Genomic DNA, 21,478 nt, shown 5'->3' with positions numbered 1-21,478 from the left:
CAAGAAAGTTCGACCTTTAATATATAAACAAGAAATATTGTATCCTAATCCATCACCTATGTCAGATTTTTAAACAAAACTCGCTTCTGTGACCTAAACTCTTTTAGCATTTCTTAACACGATAATTTTTACTATGAGGAAACTGTAAAAATTTGCAGTAACTTAGTCTATTCATCTCTATCTTAGTCATTAGTCTAGTCTCTCTGGGAATAAAATCATAAATTAAAAAAAAAGATTTATTTGTACAGTTAACAGAAGAAATAGGTCTAAAAAGTCTTGGTTGATAGTTAGTTCTTGAAACCACCTCCAAAACTCTTCCTAAATCCTCCACTATCTCGTCCGCCTCTAAAACCTCCTCCTCCTCTTCCTCCAAAACCGCCTCCGCCTCTTCCTCCGCCAAAACCACCTCCGCCTCTTCCCCCACCGAAACCGCCTCCTCTTCCACCACCTCTTCCCCCTCCTCCAAAGCCTCTGCCTCCTCTAAAACCACCTCTTCCTCTGTCTCCTCCGCCTCCTCTGCCACGACCTCTTCCCCCACCTCCTCTTGAACTCTTCACTCCGGGAGGCTGGGGTAGAAACCTCTTCAAGGGTAAGATCTTTTCTGGATTGATATACAACTGAAATACAAATACGTAAATGAGCTATTGGTGAATCGAGGATGAAAACATAAGCTTCTGGTTGTGTTTATGAGAAATATATGTAAACACTAGCTGCAAAAAGGTTTTTGTTGGCTCTATCAATTTATCAGCTATGTTCCACACAAGAAACCAATGGAAGCCATGTGGAAACACATTTATTTATTTATTTATAAAAATTTCTAGAATGGCTCAAAGTAGCAGCACCTAAAAGATCATATTTGTAGTAATTAAAAATGCTGGTTTCTGTCAACTGTGGTTTTATTGCAATCAAAAACTTAAATAGTTGAGCACTCAAATTTTATTTTGTTGAAACAGATTCCAATTTGACTTCTCCATATTTAAATATTAAATTTTTACTTTACTCTCTACACAATAGCATATGGAGGGAAAGTATTGTTTTTGTCAACATTTCCGATTTTAAGTTATGGGTGGAAATTGTTGGGTGGGTTTATATCCCTTTGATAAAAAAGTGGTGATGTCTGTTGTGTGGGGATGTGTTCAGAGCTACAGACTACAACTGTGATCTGCTTTTGATAAAATTTAGATAGTGGTATCTCCAGGCACTTCAGTATTAATATATATATATTTTAATGTGGATGTTACTGTAAAACACAGAAAAATATGATTTTTACAAAAACGGCTACATTTATTTTATCTTATAGTACTATTCATCCTGAACAAAATTACATAACTCCAAGCACTGTAATTTCAAAGGTTCAAGAGTTATTGCAGTTTTTGTGATTTTTCCCTATAATTATCTGCTTACCCAGTATACTGCCTAGTTGTTTTATACTTTTTGCTCATAGTAGTAGTATTTTATGTTCAATTTTTATGTCAATCTAATTGGAAAGAGGATATGTCAGTTTGCTGATACTGTTTTTTTTTTTTAATATATATAAACTGTCATATTGTATAGTAGTTGACTAAAATAAAGATAAAATCTAACATTTACCTTTGTGTTTTTCTTGAAGGATGAAGCATTCATATTGTCATTAAGTTTAACTGTAACGGAGTAGTCCCTCACGTTTCCGAAAATCTCATCAATTTTGCCGATACACTCTTTGTTCTCCAGATATATAGGAGCGTTGAAGTAAGGAACATCCTCCATTTCTACTTTGCAAACCAGATCATCTTGGCAAGGGTAGTCGTAAAAACCTAGCGGTATTACCTAGAATATGGAGATGGACATTATCAATACATATTATAAAATTATTAAACTTCTAAAATTATTTTAACAGATTCACCCTTATCTTAAACAAAAAAGTTTTCATCTCTGTTCCATTGTAACAAACGGTGTAGGTACCTATTTCTCCAATTTTGACGATTGAAAAACATTTTTAACAGCAACTGCTCAGTACAATAAAACACCCATACCTATTCAAAACAAATATTTTTGTACTTAGGCATAAAATGAGGCTCATTGTGTAGACCTTAAATTTTTGAAGAGTTTGTAGTCCACATTAGAGAGCGTAGCATTTGGAACAGAGCGAGTGACGGATTATGTTTATTTGTGGTTGTGGAGTGACTGTTTTGAATAAGCTGTCAATTGGGGTGTCATATTGTTGGGTGCAGCCATGAATTAGCAGAAGCTATGCCAACAATTTTAATTCTAATATGAGTTACCTATTGCTAAAAAGTAGGCATATAAATTACTTTTCTTCAGTCTTTAGACAAATATTTTTGAGTAGCCTACATTTAAAATTGAGCTTTTTTTATTTTGTTGGCCGACACGATGCCAACTGATTTTATTTGAAATTCAAATGTAACTTCCTGTTTTGTTATGAATGTTGTAAAAAACAAATGCCAGATCAATACCGTACCAAAAAGCATACTTTATTGAATCTATTTTTTCTTTGGATACAAACTTTATTTTGATCAATTTGGGCACGTTTTGGACCATAAACTTTTAAATGCCATAGAAAAGCGTGATTACCATTATTAACTAGTTATAGCATAGGTACGGTACATAAAACGTACAGATCCAAGTGAAATAAAAGTAGTCCTAAACAAGATGATATTTGAAACATACCGTTTCAGGTGGACCCTGGTCGAAACCACCTCCTCCTCCACCACCTCTTCCCCCTCTTCCTCCTCTGAATCCACCACCTCCACGGAACCCTCCGCCACCTGTAATGCATTTATTTTAGGCCCTACATATAGTGATCCAAAATAAGGTAGGCCTACTTTGGTATTATACTGAGGACACCCTTATACAGCGCTGCAGCGGTTGTATTAGGTTGGGTTAAATAATAAATAGAAAGTATGACTCATCTGGTATCGTTTGATTCATAACGAAACTAGGAAAGTCCTACAAACATATTTATGATAACCCAACCTAACATAACCGCCGCAGTGCATTGTAAAATAAGTGGCCTCTGTATAATACCAAAGTAGCCTACCCAAAATAATAAGTGCAAAATAAATATTGATCGCAAAAACTTAGATGTTGATGTTGACGGTTTTAACGAATTGTAAATAAAAGTTTAGTGCAGAAAATACAATACCAGACAATCTGTTTGACATTTTGTAGTCTACATAGCTAAGTAGCGGTGGGGCACACGGGAGGGACGATGGCTAAAAATTATAAAATCAATTTTAAAATTTAGTATTGTAAAATTAAACTGTCATAACCTAACCTAACCAACCAAACTTGCTGATAATATAAAAAAGATATAAGATAAAAATCAAATAAAGCAAAATCTTTGACAAAAAGTAAGTGTCCCCGACGGGTTTCGACCTCGAGACCTCCTGAACACTAGTCTGATGCGCAATCAACTATGCCACGACCGCTGCTGGAATCACATCGTCTCGTTACAGTAATCGTGTTGCCTCAAGAGAAGACATTGGCCACTATAGATATGACGTCACCACACCTTTAGCCGTCGTCCCTCCCGTATGCCTATTCCAGCTAAGTAGGAGGTTAAATTTGTAAACAGCAATAACTTAAAGAAGTATAATATGATTTCAAGAAGATAAGAACAACGGGGCTTACCTCTACCTCCTCTTCCTCGAAAACTCATTTATTGACTCAGTTGAGCAACCTGAAAAACCATTACGTTAATAAATTGTGATAAAAATTACTCATAAAAAGGTTAAATACCTGTAGTTACTGTCAGTGATCCTGGATTTAAGTCATCGACCCAGGTTTCGAACCTAAAAGTTCATTTTCAAGCTTTTACCATCAGTTCTAACAACACATTCCAAACAAATCCTCTTCATAACTGGCAAGAGTTGTTAAACACACAAAATACTAACACAAAAACATTGAACAAAATTAACAAACAAACTACAGCACGACCTACCACCCTGACATGCCTAAATAAGAACTACATGATTAAAGTTCAAAACTTCCAGTTGCTTTTTGTGTGGTTGGAAACAGTCAGCTGTAGGCTTAGTTACCCACAGTTCATTCCACTTGTAAATGTTATGGTTAGGCCTATCCATCATACCTTGTTTATTGTAATGTTGTAGGCCCTATGTTTTTACGGCGATATCTTGATAAATATTCATCAGCGGTGAAAATAATGGTATATTTTGATTCAGGAGGTAAAAAACTATAAAGTAAGATATCAAAATAAAAAATTCGTTTAGAGGCACTTATACGGAATAAATACCGCTCTTGTATGTTCATCTAAAAGAGAACCGAGAAGTCCTTACCGAAAGTTTTAACGAGATGTTCATGGCAATTATTTTGTTAAGTACGGCATTGGCAGTTATTAGGATCCAATTTCTATGGTATCTGGCGGGGGTGACCCCCAATGAGAGGTCTTTCTTACTTCAAAACCGAGGAAGGTTTATGGATGTATTACTTGCTTTATCAACGGAATAGTGACCTAATACGACTCAATAAAAACTATTACCAGCGATATATTTTACAAACAAAATGTTTGTATTTAAAAATCCAAATGTTTATAACGAGACTGAAGGTTCTAGTAAATGTTATGTTAACATTATTATTACCATTACTTTAAAATAAGTAATTGTCTATTTCTGCTGACATGACGGAGTGGCGTGTTTGGTTATTCAAATGTCAGCAGTAAGTTATAGGCCTATGTTGAACATAATAGTCCACAAAGTTATCCTATGAGTTAAGAAATCTGGAAAAATATGTAATAATTATCCTCGTAACAGCTCCTAGGCCTATGCAATGTAGCATGGCCTCCTTAGAATGTAGACAGTGGTACAGACAGGGAGACAGGTGATTTGGCTTAACAATTTCAATAAGAGAAACATCTCGATTGTACAAACCTCTCGCTAAGTAATCGAAGCAATCGATAAGCGGAACATCTCGAGAAGGAACATTTAGATTGTTTAAAAATCTTGCAATTACGCATCACTTTAAAGAATTATCTGACTTAAAACCAAATTGACATCAAACCTAGCCAAGGCTAAGCAAATTAACTTGGCAATTAGGCTACGTTCGATGTTAACATAGACCCCCCCCCTCCCCCCACTCGTAATCATGCTGAACTCAATGTAAATTTTTAATGAAGTAGCCTAAGTCTTCAATATCGGAAAAAACATAAATGGGTACAGTTTCTTAACTGGGCTATGCTAATATCGATTGAAACTATCGATTCGATTAGCAAACCTTCATGCGATTTTTTCACCATCAGCAAGTTTGGTTCGTTAGGTTAGGTTATGATAGTTTAATTTGATAATAAATATATTTAAAAATATCGATTATTATTCAATATTTTCAATTCGATATAGTTTCAATCAATATAAGCATAGCCCAGTTAAGAAACTGTACCCACATAAATTTGTATAAATTAGGTTATTATTTACTTGAAGTGGCCAAGTGTTACATTACAGTACATTTAGAAGCATGCAAGGTTAACTTACTTATGTAAATTAGAATGTAAATAACTAAAATAACTTTTTTATATTGATGTATAATTTTGAAATACTTACCCTTGCGTCCTTAAAAAATCTATTTCTTTACTTTGTACACAAAATAAATCTTGATGTAAAGAAAATATTTAAACTTTAAACTTTTGAGGTTAGCTTTAAATTACATCGTTTGTTTATCGAATCCAAAACACGAAACACGAGGGGGAATGGGAAACAGTGTTCACCCACACCGGCAACGGGTCTGACTGAAGGGAGGTACAAATGAGGCAAATTTAGTTCAAATTTCCTCCGTGAACAGCGCTCTATTAGAGAGCACATCAGGCCATGACGTCATCGTTGATTCGGTCGAGTACTCGAGTCGTCAGTCGCCAACTATCGATATAATCGATAGATCCTACTACAATCGATATTTGCCCATCGTAGTCGTACGTTTACGTCATCGTAATCGGACTGTTTGGTTTGTGGTTATGTTACGACAGACACTTGAAAAAAATTGACAGTGTGTTGTGTATATGGAATATACCGCGAAATCCCTCACTATGGGAACATACTCATACTGTATTAACATAAATAAAAATTAATCAGTTTGAGTGTTCTTTATCCAAGGTATTAACTTATACCATGCTTATACTCTATTTACAAAAACATTGCCAAACTTAGACTCAGGGGCTTCCATGAAATAAGATCAATCATTTATCAATTATGTTAAATATACCGGTTGAAATAGAAATCTTTAGCTTGAAATGATTGGTTAACTTGGCAAAAAATGGTTTATTTAGGTCCCTTTTTCGTTTAGCTTTTAAAGACTGGTTCAAAGGCATTCATTTTCATTACAGTTCCAAAGCCAATTTATATTAACTTAGGCCAGTTTCTGTCTTGGAGTTAATTTTTAAGAATGCCATAAAAAAAAATCAACACTATCAATCAGCACTATTGATAATTTAAAGCGGACAAGTCTTGCTTTTTTTATTATGTTGTATCCTCCCAATAAAGAATTTTGAATAATGTATAGGTAGGCTACACCTAACGTACCTAATCGAATATAGGCAAGCTATAACGGGTAGGCTACTATAATATTCCTGTACAAATAATTTCATTTGGTCAAAGATGGTGTCAAGATTTACCCAGGGATGTAAATCTCACCAACCTTTCCACCAGAATAATGATATAGGCCTAGTGCAAGATAACAACAATCCTAAATTGAAAACAATAATAGACCCCAACTAATTTTTATGATTCACAATAGATCGAAAAAACTTACCTTAACTTTGAAAATAAATTTGGCATAAAATAGTTTCAAACTGTAGTTTTTGGAATAAAAAGGATCAACGAAATTGCAGGAAAAGATACGGCACTTACACAACATATCATCCTCTCTTCGCTTCTCACGTCAGATTTGACATTACCGGTACATTACTTTGTTAGATAAAATATATTATTAAGTCTAAGAAAACTGCTATTAACAATATAAGAGGTTCTACCCGCAAATTCACGGGTGTACAGAAGCCACCATTAAATTAATTTAATCAACTTTGACTTTATATTTCATTTAAAGGGCCCAAGTTCGAGAAATTGTCATCTGAAAGGATGGTAAAAAAGCATTGGAGCCTTCAAACCTTACGTCTTACGGTGGGTAGGGTTGTACCTGAACTCGCCGCTCTCTTTCATGTCTTTAATACTTTACTTAAATACTTGTCAATGAAATGGCGACCTGTTAAAAATCGGTTACAACCTCTTGGAACGAACGACATACATGGTTTGTTAATCTCATATTCATCGTGTTTCGAACACCTTTAACCACTCGCTTGTATCAAACGGCTAGAGATAGCTTCACTGTCTATTCACCGCACCTCTTTTAAGAACTTTTTTTTTTTAACTTAATTAATTTACAATCTGTTCAAGTTGAACAATAAGCAAATGATATAAATAGTAATACAAAAATAACTTGAAGAACATGAGCTAGTGATTGACCACCGTCAACACTAGCAAACAAAGAGAATTTTGATAACACTTAGCCGAATCTGAATGGTAGGTCCAATATCGTATGTCGCTTCAGTCTGTAAATGGTGTTGTGATTGTCCAATAAATTAAGTGCAAGATGATTTGAATGATTTTCCAAACCAACAAACTATATTGTAAATTGCATTGGCCAGCTGTTGTTTACTAAATTACTCAAATAACGTTAACTTCCAAAACATGCAAGGCGTAGCCCTTTGGAAATCAGTCTGTGGGGCAGACCTCTTAGGGAGTTTGTCCATATCAAAACTTTTCAGAAAATCTACACACTCTAAGCTTCATTTTGATATTCCATATGTCTATATTTTTATTTGGTAAATGGCCTTAACCGTTTACATAACATTTGTTTGCATCACTTTAATATGTTCCTACCCATATAACACATGTACATCAATTGAACATTAAATTGATGTTCAAGAATGTTCAACTGAACATCGTATGCACATTCATGTTTGTACAAATTACGACTATTAACGTTCAATTATTGTACAAACGTCACAAACATCGATATACATATGATGTGCGTATCTCAATCAATTGATGATCAATTTTACATCAAATTGTTATTCAATTTAGGTTAAATTAAGATTCAATTGGTCATCTAGTGAACATCATATGCACATTCATGTTTGTACAAATTGAGACTATTTAATGTTCAATGAATGTACAAACATCACAAACATTGATGTGTATATTTAGTCCAATTGATGATCAATTTGATATAAAACTGTAATTCGATTTATGTACAATTGGACATTACGATTATTTGACTAAAACAGTGAAAAGCCGCAATCTTTGGTGACACACAAAGTGTCTGGTTCAGTTATCTATTTCAACTATAAATTTTACATTAAAAAATAAATCTATTTTTCAACTTTTGGTGGATAAAAACTCAAAGTTTAGACAAAACTATTTATTATATTCTATGCAAGTTAAAACCAAATTATGTAAAGAAATTACAAAAACTTTTAAAATCAAATAAAATGGAAATAAATGTTTCTTCGTCCACTCCAATCCTAATCATTGATGGTTGCGACAGCAGCACTTTTTGCCCTGAAACAAATATAATAGATTAACTTAATTATCGGTATGATTGTAGTCAATATTAATCATGCTGGGGTCTTGAATGATCAGGACTGCTTGTCAAAGAGTAGAGTTTAACATTACTCATTTTATTTAAATATTTGCATAGGCCTAAGGCATTATTTCAAAATATTCTAATAAGAACGTGTAATAAATTGACGTGACAACAAATCAGCTAAGTTATTAAAAACACACATTATCTTCGAATGTAAATGTTCCGGGCTCCTGCATGTGCTGACAGTTTAATCGGTTAGTATGAAAAACACAAAATGTGAACACATCGACAGTTTGATTGCCGATACACATTGAAGTAGCCTACACAAAATTTAGTCTATAAGTAAGTTAGGCCTACTTTGTTCTTACTAATCAATCTTAGTCGTTCATATTTATAATTTGTCGATTGGATTTGATTCTACGACTAATGATAATAACACTTTTGAATAATTTAAAACAATGATATTATGGCATTGTGGTTGGGTTGGGTTAGATAAGGACTCAGGGTCTCGGCGCGTCAACCATAGCGTATTATGCATTACATTCTTACTTTTGTTTTACAATAAATAGGCCTAGGTCTACTCAATGAATGTACCATTATTGCTATATGATTACCGTAACTAATTGAAGGTGAAATAACTTAGGTACCGGTAATCAATAGATTGACTTGTTTGTAAACACCAATAGTAATATGAGGCGATGAATTTGAATATCAAAGTTTTAACTCAATTAGCCTACACTATGTATTGGCTAAATCTTAGAGGGTTATAGATAGTATTAACTTAGGCCTATTATTATTTGAAATTGGTTAAGTTCACTTTGGTTTTTTGTTCAATTTGTTTGGTTATAACTTTTTTAAGTAAATAAGGCCTATTGCTTTATATAAAAAAAAAAAAAAAAAACGCAGATTAGAGGATACGCGTCTGGTTACCGAATGTGGATTACTTAGGCACCCGGCATTGACTTCACCGGGTTGTGGGGGACCGGAACACCATTTCCACAACGATACGATATTTAGCCATTGGTGTTCGTGGTGTGTAGATTAAGTACATGGCTGATGTACATGAGGTATCTAGATCGAATCACATCGGTGATAGGCCCTAGAAGTTACTAACTTTTTGTCAAAGATTTTGCTTAGAATCCCATTTCTTCTTAACTGTACATCTTTAGTTAGAATTTTTGGCATTTATTTTTATTTTATGAACAGAATTTAACCTTCATTTGATTTGTTCATTATCAGCAAGTTAGGTTGGTTAGGTTAGGTTATAACTGTAGGCATAACTGCCGGACGCATAATCCACGTCCACGGTCCCGGTTGCGTATCCTCTGCGAAAAGGATAACTTAACCTAATGTTATTCTTAAGCAAGTGAGCAAGTTATTCTTAGAACAAAACAGAAAACATTTTTTTAGTTTATTATGAATTTCTGTAATTTATAAGTTAACTGTAGGCCTAAGTTTATTCCCAGCATACAAATTAACGATAACAAAATTAAATTTAAGATGCTCATGATACTTAAAATCAATAACTTAGTTTCACATACCGGTAGGCTATTACCACCTATGTTTTATTAGTAATAAAGGGTATGGTACAGTTTCTTAACTGGGCTATGCTGATATCGATTGAAACTATCGATTCGATTAGTAAACCTTCATGCGATTTTTTCACCGTCAGCAAGTTTGGTTGGTTAGGTTAGGTTATGATAGTTTAATTTTACATTATAACTTAATAGATAAATTTCAAAATATCGATTATTAACCAATATTTCCAAATTCGATAGTTTCAATCGATATTAGCATAGCCCAGTTAAGAAACTGTACCCGTAATAAATCTTGTAATAAGATCTGGGTACAGTTTCTTAACTGGGCTAACTTATGCTTATATCAATTGAAACTAACTTATCGAATTGGAAATATTGATTAATAATCGATATTTTTAAAATATATATTTTTTTAAATATATTTTAAATTTTTAAAAATATATCTATTATAAAATTAAACTATCATAACCTAACCTAACCAACCAAACTTGCTGATGGTGAAAAAATCGCATGAAAGTTTGCCAATCGAATCGATAGTTTCAATCGATATTAGCATAGCCCAGTTAAGAAACTGTACCCTAAGATCTAAAACCCTTAAAATTTGTTGGATTATTTTATTCTCAGTTGGCCTATGTGGTGATTCACAAAAGTATTTACCTTGCCTAGCCCCTAGCTGCATGCCATTAATGTATTTTTAAAACAACTATGACAATCGTGTGATGTGTAAATAAGTTTTAATGGAAAATAAGATTAGGTAAGTTTACTGGTCTAAAAGCTTAAAAACAGGTTGATAAAAGGGCCTAAACGTACTTGATTTCTACCTCAACAAAATTTGCAAATAAGAGACCCTCTGTGTAATTTAATTAGACACTCAGGTGTGTGTTGTAAGTTACGGGGGAGGCCGAGATTTGTTTGAATGTCCTGTTTTTATTCTGAAACAACCTGGTCATCCTACTCTGGGCCTGACTTTTACAAACACAAATCAATGACTAGCCTATGCCTAGCCTATATTAACTAAGCAAATCAGGTTAAGATTAGGTTTTTCTGGGTTTGGACTATCATGTGGTCAATAATACAAATTAAAAATAGCCATAACTTAAGCCTAATTATTAATACCTCAAAAGTTAATTAGGAATAATTACTTACCTTTAACTTTAAACTGTATGTAGGCCTATAAATAAATAGTAAACTTAAACTTAGTAACTTAGTTGAAGTGAAGGAGGAGAGGAGAGTGATGAGGAAAGCACATAAACATAAACAAACGGCAGCCGACAGCCATACAATAACGAAAGTCGAAACGATACGATAGTGATAAACTTAGTACGAGTACGATATTCCACCTTCAACAGATCGCTCAATCGATTACGTCAACAACTTTTTTTCTGACAGCTGACGTCATCGAATCCTCTTCTGTACCTCCCTTGAGTAAATCCCCACCGGCAACAGTGCTGCCACTTCCAACTTCCATCTGTTTCTGTGCTAGAGCCAGAGAGTAGAGTAGATTGGACTCTAGCTAGGAGGATTAAACATTAGAGTGGACTAGGATTAGAGTTCAGATCAAATAAAAGTAAAGCAATTTATTGGTTGAATTCAAGTCCAATTCCAAAATTTTAATCTGCTGTTTGCTTTTCTTTTCGCTTTCACTCCACTCCACGCCTAGTGCTAGTGTACTGTCACTGTTCGTTATCGTTTTCGTGTTCAAGTTCAATCAATCTCAATCTTCAAGCAATCGTAAAAAAAAACTCAAATTCCGACTATTCCGAGGACCGAGATCCGATTGTCAAACTTGGTGTTGGATTTCACTTTAGTTTCACCAACTAATCTGATGATTTGAAAACCACTGAACATTTCGTTATCAAGGTATTCATAAAATAAATAGATAGTTAGGAAAATGTTTACATTTTAGGTGACGGATTTATTCTGTAGTGCAAGATCATGTTCTAGTTTTTAGGTTATGAGATGTGAATGTAAACAAGATTTTGGTTAAAATTGCTTGTCATTTCTTTAACAATTAATGACACACTGTTTTTCACACAAAAAAGAGTTGTAACAACCAACGAAATCCATAACATTGTGAGTTATGTTGCTAACTTCCTCTGCCTATTAAGTTAATTAGTGATGCGCGATTGCGAGATGTTACAATCGAAACGTTACGTTTTGATTGTTTGAACCTCTCGAGACGTTTCGATTGTATTTTTGCTTAGCGAGAGGTTTTATCGAGATGTACGTGACGATTGTTTCGTTTCAGCTCGGCTTCTCTTCTCTCGTATCTCGCATTCGTCTAGAGAACCGAGAGGTTTATCGAGATGTTCATGACGATTTTTTTGTTAAGTGTGGCATTGTCAATTATTAAGTTATAATCTAATTTCTATTGTATCTGCCGGGTATTGGCCCCCGGCCAATAAGAGGTATATCTTAATTCAAAACCAAGGAATATTTATGGATATAAAGCCTACTTTCTTTATCTATGAAATAGTGACTTAATACTACTCAATAAAAGCGATTGACAAGACGATATATTTTACAAACAAAATGGTTGTATTTAAATCGACATGTTTAAGTATAACGAGACAGAAGGTTCTCATAAATGTTATGTTAACAGTATTATTTACCATTACCCGTTACTTTAAAATAATTTTCTATTGCTGTTGCCATGACGGAGTGACGTAAGTGCTTGATTATATATCAGCAGTATATATGTTGTGCATAATAGTCTACTATTCTTTAAGAATCTAGAAAAAGAACTAGGCCTAATTTCCTCGTAACAACTCTCATGAAGTGTAGACAGTGAGTGATGCGAACAGACGTTAAGGCTTAACGAATGCAACAATCGAGAGAAACATCTCGATTGTACAAACCCTCGCTAAGCAATCAAAACAATCGATAAGCGGAACATCTCGAGAAAGAACATTTCGATTGTTCAAACATCTCGCAATTGCGCATCACTATTAATTTAGGCAAATAAATTTGAACGGTTAGGATCGCTTTCCTGTGTTTGATGTCCTCAAGGGTACAGTTTCTTAACTGGGCTATGCTAGGTTACTAGGACTATCGATTCTATTAGTAAACCTTTATTTAATTGTTCACTATCAGTAAGTTTGGTTAGTTAGGTTTTATTATGACAGTTTAATTTTACAATTGATATAGGTAGTAAAAATATTGATTATTAAACAATACTTTCAATTGATTAGCTTAGTCCAGTTAAGAAACAATGCAATATGCTATAACATAAGTAGTATAAGTTCAGTAACTTACTGTATTACCAAAAAATAGAATGAAGGTTTAGGTTACTAGGCCCCTAATCGAATCGATATTTTCAATAGATAGTAGCGTAGCCCAGTTAAGAAACCGTAAGTTACCCGTGCTCACTCAATTCCCAACATTAACTTATCATAAGTAGGGTAGTCCTAATAAAAAAATTTTTAATCAACCAGATTTTTTTGTTGGGTTTTTAAGTCTTCCGTAAAGAAATTTTTATAGTATTTTTAGTATTATTTATTGACACAACCTAACTTATCCGTCATCGCTGGTCTTGGTGAAGAAGGAGGTAGCCTATTTATTATTAAAAATAGGTTTTTACCTTTGTCCACTGCTCAATGTGTTGTACCTCGGGTTATGGCCATTTCGGCATTACAGTGCCATCATTGGACACATAACTTGAACTTTAAAGATTTTAGGCTTAACTTAATTTATTGTAATTTCACACAATATCTCGTTTCATAAAATTGTGTTTTCTGTAATATATTTTTTTTAATGGGACGACATCAAGTTATTTATTCCGTACCTACCAAATTTTCATGATTTGTTGCAGTCTAGAAGAAGTTATGGCACTTTCCTGTTGAGGGGAACATTCATTATTATCTAGCCTATGATTTATTTTCGATATAGGCTATCTATATTAATAAATTTAAACATAACTTATTAGCTGACAACTACAATAAATATATATTTTTCACTACCAACAAACAGTTAAAAAATATGTTATGTTAACTTATATTGAAATTGAACTGTTCTAAACTATCCTAAGCTAACTAACTTAAGCAAACTTGCTATAACATTTCAAAATTCCATTTGATATTCCCCCTAGGCCTATGCCTTTTCTGTTAGAGCCTATCAAACGGAATTTTGAAATGGTACAGCAAGTTTGGAGGCTAGCCTTGTGTCAGTCTAAAATATATTAAACAATATTCTAGTAAGCCTAAGTAAAATCAGTTGTGCTTGTTTATTATTAAGTGAAAAAGTGTTATGCGATTTTCAGACTTCATCCCTCTTTTCGATGCCCTATATTATTGTCCGAGGGAATTTGGCCTCTTATGATAACCGATATCCGTGGAGAGTATTGGTGTCTGGATTAAAAGGTGAGGCTAATGCCCCCTTATTTTTATTTCTCGTCCTGATTTTTCATTTTGGTTAAGGGAATCCGGCTAATGGTTAGTGTAGGCTAATTTAACCATACCGTACTAATCTGTATGCCTAATATTAAATAACATTCTTAAGCTTGTCCAGAAAGTCAAGGCCTAATTAAGTTAATATTTTAAGTTTAGTTAAGAATTTATTAGCGGCCCCAACTCCTTTGTTTTAAATTTTGTTAAGGTTAGGATAATTGTTGTAAGTATTTTATTTAATTATGAACAAATTTGTTTTTGAAAATAAATATAGGCTATACATGCTAATGTAATAGTTAAACTCAGACCTATTTTTACAAACCTTTGAACCTAACTTGTTCTAACTCACATTTAAAGTAAGTTAGAAGGCAGCCGAAGGGTTATATGACCAAAATGCATTCTTTCAAAGATGTCAGGGTACTTTGGTATAATGATGACTACACCTAATAATTCCTAACCTAGAACCTAAGGATGGACTATGTTTTTGGTTTGGTTAGGAAGATTTTGTTGTTTAAACTAATTAAAATCTTATTTGGAAGTTGATTTATCGGTGTGGTCGGTATAATACCAAATTAATGATGTCAGGTGATAACAAAATATAGGGTACAGGGTTGTTACTTATTTGTAGGCCTACTTCTAAATGAGGAATTAAACTCAAAGTGAGGTTCTTGTGTTTTATTCTTGTTATCCTTCTTGCTTTGTCACAACTAACTTAATATGTTCAGCCTTCTTCAAACACTTGCCAGAAACTTTAGTAGGCTATTAAGTCACTTACCCTAATTTAATTTTTACATGGTAATGACGGTTAGCCAGCTTTTGCGATAAATATTTATTTATAGATGTGCACTTTTCATTCAGTTTTTCTTGAATAAAAAAAACCCTACATTATTTTTATACTGCATGGTAAAAAAATCTTTTTTTAACCTCTTATAATGTGTTCAAAAGGGAATATTTTAATCAAGTGAGATCGGCTGTGGTCAGGTTATTTGTGGTTATACTCCCTTTTCTTTACCCTGTTAATCGAGCTTTTACAATAGCCTATGATAAAAAGGAGGTGTATTCCATACTGGGTAGGCTAACACATTTTTTTCCACTATTGATGATTAGGTTTAAACCTTTTTCCTAAAACTCTAATGTCATATTAAAAAATATTAGGTAGCCTACTAAAAAAAAAAAATGCTTCTAAATCTAAAACCACTTCAATGTTATTGAAGATATTAAATGTTAAAGGAGTAAGAGTATAGGATTAATACCCAGTTTCTTAGTATTTTAACACATTTGATGGTGGAAGTGAGAATTTTATAACTGTTTGGAGAATGCTAAATTTAATCATTAACATAAACCTGAATATATTCCTGGAATAACAGAGGGAAGTTTTGCAACGTTTTATAAATAGCCTTGTATATTCCAACAGCATTGCTCCAATTACTTATTGGGTATAACATAGGCTACTCTGGTTTTTATTATATTTCATTTGCTTAAGTATTTAGTTTATACTTAGTTATATAAGAACTCTGATCAGTTATTTTTTATTCTTAAAAAATAAAATAACAATTTGTATTGACTTTTATATAGCAACTGCACAATTCTGTATTGACGCCCTTTCAATCTTAAAGATTGTAAATAAAGTATTCTTGTATCTTGTATCTTGTTTAGTTATAATACAATTTCTATAAACCAAGTTTAATAGTTGAGGAGAGTGTAATATAATGAGTATTCTAATTTCTAGGAATGCTTTTTGGGTTCGAACATTATTGCTGCCACTTAAAGAAATTAAATAGGAAATACATTTTAAATTCAACAGAAAGTATAAAATCTTATTACTGTAGTAAATTTCCTAGGAAGAGGTTCTTATTTGATTTTAAGTATTGATGCAACTATAGCCAGAGTCCATTTTTGTTGCTCTTTCAGAGTCTGTGATGGAAAAAACCAAACAAAACACATCCTGTTTTCTTTAAAACTTAAATAACTTGTGTCTCTTTCAAAGATATCGGTACCTATTAACTTAGTGATCCGGTAGACCTATATAGGCTTACTGGAAATATGAATTTTGTGTAAGAGTCAAATTTAAAATTTCCAAGGGTCTAGCTTAGAAAACTGTAAAATATTATTCTCATAGGCTTTCATAACCTTAAATGGCTATTACGAACAAACATTTGACTTTATATCCATCGCACTATATATATATACAACCACAAGAAATTATTTATTACTCAATTAACCTTCTGAGTTGTTTGTGAATGTTTGTTTCCTACAGCTGAGGACATAGAACAGTTGAAGAGGTTTGCTTGCGGAGGTTACTGTGACGAGTCAACGATCGTCTACCTCCAACACCCCTGTGTTATTCTTACTGCTCTTGAAGTGCTCGGTTATCAGGTACCTAAGTCAAGTCTGTAGAAGGTAGATTTTTATTGTAAAAGTTGTCGAGTTTGTGAACCGCCTTGGTTTTAGTGTGTGTGTAAGCCATCTAAATAAGTTCTAAATTTATGTATAGAGTGATGTTCCATTAAAATACATTAAGTTACCACCAGAATCCATTTAATTTAAAATGTGATTTCCAAGAAGTATAAACCTGGTTTATACAGTTAGAAATTTGAGATATCTAACTTATCTAAGGGAGTTATTTTTAAAATAAGTAGAACCTCGCTAATCCAAACTCATCTAGTCTGACTCCTTGCTTAATCTGACAGTGCCACCGCTATCGGTTACAATGTTATCACGGTAAAATTGTGACCATTTCCCATGGTCCTGTGGACGTCCAACGTGTCCCGCACTTGGGGCAAAGATATTTTTAACCCCCGTCGGCACAGAAACATTTTTCACGATTACAGCAACACTCTGAATATACTCGGCAGTAACAGAAACATCATCATTGTCTTCAGTGGTAATGGCAGAATATTGAATGTCTCTCGAGGTTACGGAACATTACCATAGTCATCCGCGACTGCAGATAAACTCTGGATATCTTCTGCATTGATAAAAACATCATAATCGTCTTCCTTGATCATGGAAAAAATTAGGACATCCCTGCGGCAACGGATACTAACAGTGAGATACTAGGTAACGTCTGATATTTTGTTGTTGTCCTAGGACGCTAGGCACGAGCCTGGGATTGTTTTCACATTACTTCAGGCTAGACCTAGGGGTTGCAGCATTATCACTTAGATAAAATTCATTTGGTGACTTGGTGGGGATCGAACCCGGGACCTCAGGGACTGAAGTCCCGCGCTCTAACCACTACGCCAGCTCACTCCCCAACATCTGATACTAACAGTGCAATCATTGTCTACCGTGATCACAAAAAAATCCTAAACAAACCCCGCAGTCATGGAAAAAATTATCATTGTCTACTGGGATGGCGGTAAAATATTTAATTAGAGAAATCATAATCATCTTGCGTGATCACAAAAACTTTATAATCTTCAAAAATTGCGGCAAAATATTGCACGTCTCTTGCGATCACGGTACCATTATCATCATTTTCCGTTATCATGGCAAAATCCTAACAATGCTGCTCATCATATTCAACCTTTTCACTCTTCTGGCCATGATCCCGGTCTTGTAGGTGACGGATTTGTGAGTTTGTGCTGTAGTTTGTTCAACTCACTTATTGGAAGGTACTGGAATTTGTTTTATAATATAAAGAACATTTGGAAGAATCGATGGTTGATTACTACAATTACTTGATGAATAAAGATAATTTGAATTGAATTTGAATTGAATTGAATTAAATTGTCATCTTATCCAAACTAACTATTGGAACATGTTAAAAACTATTTCAGTTCACAACACTTAAAAATGCTAATATGTAAGGTTTTGTCGCCAGCTAACAGCAGTATTATTTGTAGGTGGTTGCTTCATCTTCTACTGCGGTAAAGCAAGATTACAACGAGTATATGTGGACGATGCGTAAAGACTTTAGTGAGCCTGAGCCTCCTTTAGTTACCAAGTAACCAAGTAAGTAAAGATAGTCATGAATAAAAATAGGAAATAATAGTTAGTAACACCATGGATAAAACATACTCCCTTTTAGTAGATTTATCCCTATGTAGTCAAGTTGTCTCACCTGGTAATGCTTGTAAAGGGTCTATTATTTGACTTGCCTGAGTTTCAATTCCACAACCATATAAATTATTTGAGACTTTTCCTCTCCAGGATTTCCAGGAGTTGTATCCAACTAAATTGCTACAAAACCGGTTTATGAGAGCTCACTTGTTACATACGACTTTGCATGCCACCTGATGACTGTTGTTTGCTGTTTAGATCGTCAGAGAAGTCCAAATCTTTTTATCGGTTCAAACCTGTACCTAGCCGTCCATCATTGGCTTTTAATAAATGGTCCTGGCTAATGAACCAGCTGATCTTAGTCAGGAAAGATGTCATCTCGTTCATTCATTACTCATCTTTCACTTAGAGGAACATTTGCTTTATTGTACGTCGCGGTTATACTTGTATTTGTATAGCAACTTAAAAAAGTTTACGACATTGGCCATTGACATTTGTTGAATAATCCTCACATTTCTTAAAAAGGGTGGGATAGATTACTTGATTGACATTGTGAAGGACCCACAAATATGCAGGTGTGTAACTGGGTGTGCAAGAGTCTGCAGATAAGATATATCACTGATTATGACTATACTAGCTTTACTTGTGCTTTGACAGCCTATGGAGGCATAAAAGAATAAATTGTAGGCTACATTTACAAAATCTTTGATTAGTGTTAGACTCTCTGAAATCAGCAGTGTGACATTTCAATAACATTACCATAATGCAAACAAAGTAGAATGACTGTAAACATTGTGGTCTTTCTTTGAAATGTTAGATAGATATTATGTCATCATTGTAACCAACCTTCAAAACGCTTCCCTTCGAAACTTTGTATGTACATCGGTCATAGTCCAAGGTTGTAAGGAAATGAATTGGCCTATGAGTTGGCAGGGTTTGTGATGTACCTTTGTGTTAAGTTTCAGCCCAGTAGATTGGATAGTTTTTGTGTTCACATGGAACAAACATACGCACAGACTGAAGCCTCCTATTCTTAATAATGTAATACAATACATATACTGTAGCCTAATATCCTCAATTTTATAGATTTTTGTAATCTAAAAGGGTCTATGTTAACCCACAACTTGCAATTATATTAGAAGACTAAAGCTAAAAAGTGATGTCTGAATTTTCCTACAATTTGAAAAACCCATATCGAAGTCACAAGCAAGTACTCCACTCATAAAAGATTATTTATTGTCTTTTTTTCAAACTGTTCTTATCGGTCTTCAGTTGACCAAATTAATGTTTTCCTGTTAATATCACTCAGACATTGCAAAATATAAAAGGTAAACAGGGTTTGTGCACTAGAGCAGTAATGGGTCTTGCACCATTTATCAGATGAAGCAATAGATAATCATTATCTTTGTTGTCTGTTAACAGCGTTTTGTCTTTGAACTTTATCTAGACATTATAGTTAGCTTGATTCATCCAGTCGCTTTACTACTGCTTGGTAAGACCTACGTTTGTTTCTAAGAAAATTGTTTTAAATATGATAAAAACAAGTAAACAAACCTATTTATTTTACAAGAGAGTAGGCTATTTACTAGCTTTGTACGTCTACTTCCCAAGGTATCTTTTTAAAACCACCAGGTGTTGTGATAAAAAATAAGTAAATACAATAATGACATTAAACAAATAAATTCTTATCTAGAGTTGTAGGCCTATTGTTTTGTTACATAGAAATATAATGAATAAAATACTTCCTTTGACACTATTTTATATACAGGGTTAATAAAAAGTCTGGAGACCCCCTATTAACTTTTTATTTAAACAATATAAATCCCCCTTTTTTGTATATTACTGATTTTATAAGTGATTTACTAAACCTTCCGAAGTCGGTCATTCACTGGCATAGGACTGGTCATTCACTGGCATGACATCGGTCATTTACTGGACTCATGACCTTGGTGTATAAAAAAACAATTTTTACATGCATAATTGATCTTTTATGGACAATTTATGATATAGGGCAAACCCTTAAATAGCAACCAAGAAGTAGGTGTAATTATATATATAATTAATACTCTCATTTAAGAGCATTGTTAAGTTAACAAAGAATTTTACCCTTAACCGGTCATTCACTGGGCAAGTCACCCTACTGGTACTTGTGAATTGTTCAAGATGAAGTATTTTAAATCATACCTGAGATCCCTTAACAACATGTTTATATTGTTTTTGTAAGTCATTGTAGTTACAAAATCCCCTGATCCAGGCTATAAAAACAATGGGCGATGATAGCTAATAGATTATCTGTTTTATTGGCAGTTCTATTGTGTCAGTTAATGACTTTACCTTTATTGATCAGAAGATAACGCCTGATATCATTTCCATTATTGCATTCTTGATGTTTTGTGCAACATGAACAAACCATGTGCAAGTAAAACATCACTTCTTATTGCTCGCAGAATACGCAAGTAAGTGGGAATTAAAAATTAATAATCTGCATAATTAAACAATTGTAATAATCTATCTTTTGAGCTTTGTTAACGGGATTGTGTAACTCTAAATTTTACATTATAAATGTAAATTTTTTAGCACTTGATAAACAATTATATTTACGTGAGTAATACTTTGGTTTGAAATGCTTTAAAGTCAACTGATTTTATGACTTATTCTAACAGAGTCTATTCCCCAATTCAATTATTGAAATACTTTTGGGCTATCTACTCAAACTTTAAAAGATTTCACCATTCAGAAAGAGACAACCAGTAATCTGTACTAATATTTTCATGTAATTAATTAATTGTTTCTTAAGGTTTTTATGCCAACCAGGGGCAAATATAAGGAAATGGTGGGAATAATGAATATGAAGCAAAAAATAAGTAATCTAATGGATATATTTTTTTATGATTTAATGAAGTGTGAGCTCAGTAAAAAGTGGCGTTCATTTCAAATTCCCCTCTGAATATGAGCAGCCAAACT

General features: G+C 33.6%; 2 protein-coding genes and 1 long non-coding RNA gene across 4 annotated transcripts; 1 reads left to right on the top strand and 2 right to left on the bottom strand.

The window, feature by feature from the left end:
- Positions 1-224: 224 nt before the first annotated feature.
- LOC129001202 (H/ACA ribonucleoprotein complex subunit 1-like) lies at positions 225-5,715 on the bottom strand. The gene is made up of 5 exons (XM_054428415.1): positions 5,553-5,715; positions 3,631-3,679; positions 2,668-2,765; positions 1,591-1,806; positions 225-617 (listed from the first exon to the last, which is right to left on the bottom strand). Exons 2-5 carry the CDS (start codon positions 3,656-3,658, stop codon positions 288-290), a joined length of 672 nt encoding a protein of 223 aa, XP_054284390.1. The 5' UTR covers positions 3,659-3,679; positions 5,553-5,715; the 3' UTR covers positions 225-287.
- Positions 5,716-8,406: 2,691 nt separating this feature from the next.
- LOC129001629 (uncharacterized) lies at positions 8,407-11,351 on the bottom strand. Its single transcript, XR_008491476.1, has 2 exons — positions 11,271-11,351; positions 8,407-8,561 (listed from the first exon to the last, which is right to left on the bottom strand). It is a non-coding gene; the product is annotated as an uncharacterized LOC129001629 (long non-coding RNA).
- Positions 11,352-11,853: 502 nt separating this feature from the next.
- LOC129001063 (uncharacterized) lies at positions 11,854-18,462 on the top strand. 2 transcript variants are annotated; one of them, XM_054428216.1, is made up of 4 exons: positions 11,854-11,984; positions 14,383-14,482; positions 16,767-16,885; positions 18,358-18,462. In XM_054428216.1, the coding sequence occupies exons 2-4, from the start codon at positions 14,401-14,403 to the stop codon at positions 18,460-18,462; spliced, it is 306 nt and encodes a 101-aa protein (XP_054284191.1). In that variant the 5' UTR covers positions 11,854-11,984; positions 14,383-14,400. The 2 variants fall into 2 exon arrangements, with proteins under 2 accessions (XP_054284191.1, XP_054284192.1); XM_054428217.1 differs by lacking the exon at positions 11,854-11,984 and adding an exon at positions 12,182-12,197.
- The last annotated feature ends 3,016 nt before the right edge of the window (positions 18,463-21,478 follow it).

The sequence above is a fragment of the Macrosteles quadrilineatus genome, unplaced genomic scaffold, assembly GCF_028750875.1.
Source record: "Macrosteles quadrilineatus isolate MER2022 unplaced genomic scaffold, UCM_ALF_1.0 Scaffold_8__2_contigs__length_117827958, whole genome shotgun sequence".
NCBI classification, from domain to species: domain Eukaryota; kingdom Metazoa; phylum Arthropoda; class Insecta; order Hemiptera; family Cicadellidae; genus Macrosteles; species Macrosteles quadrilineatus.
This window is presented reverse-complemented; position numbering and strand designations above follow the sequence as displayed.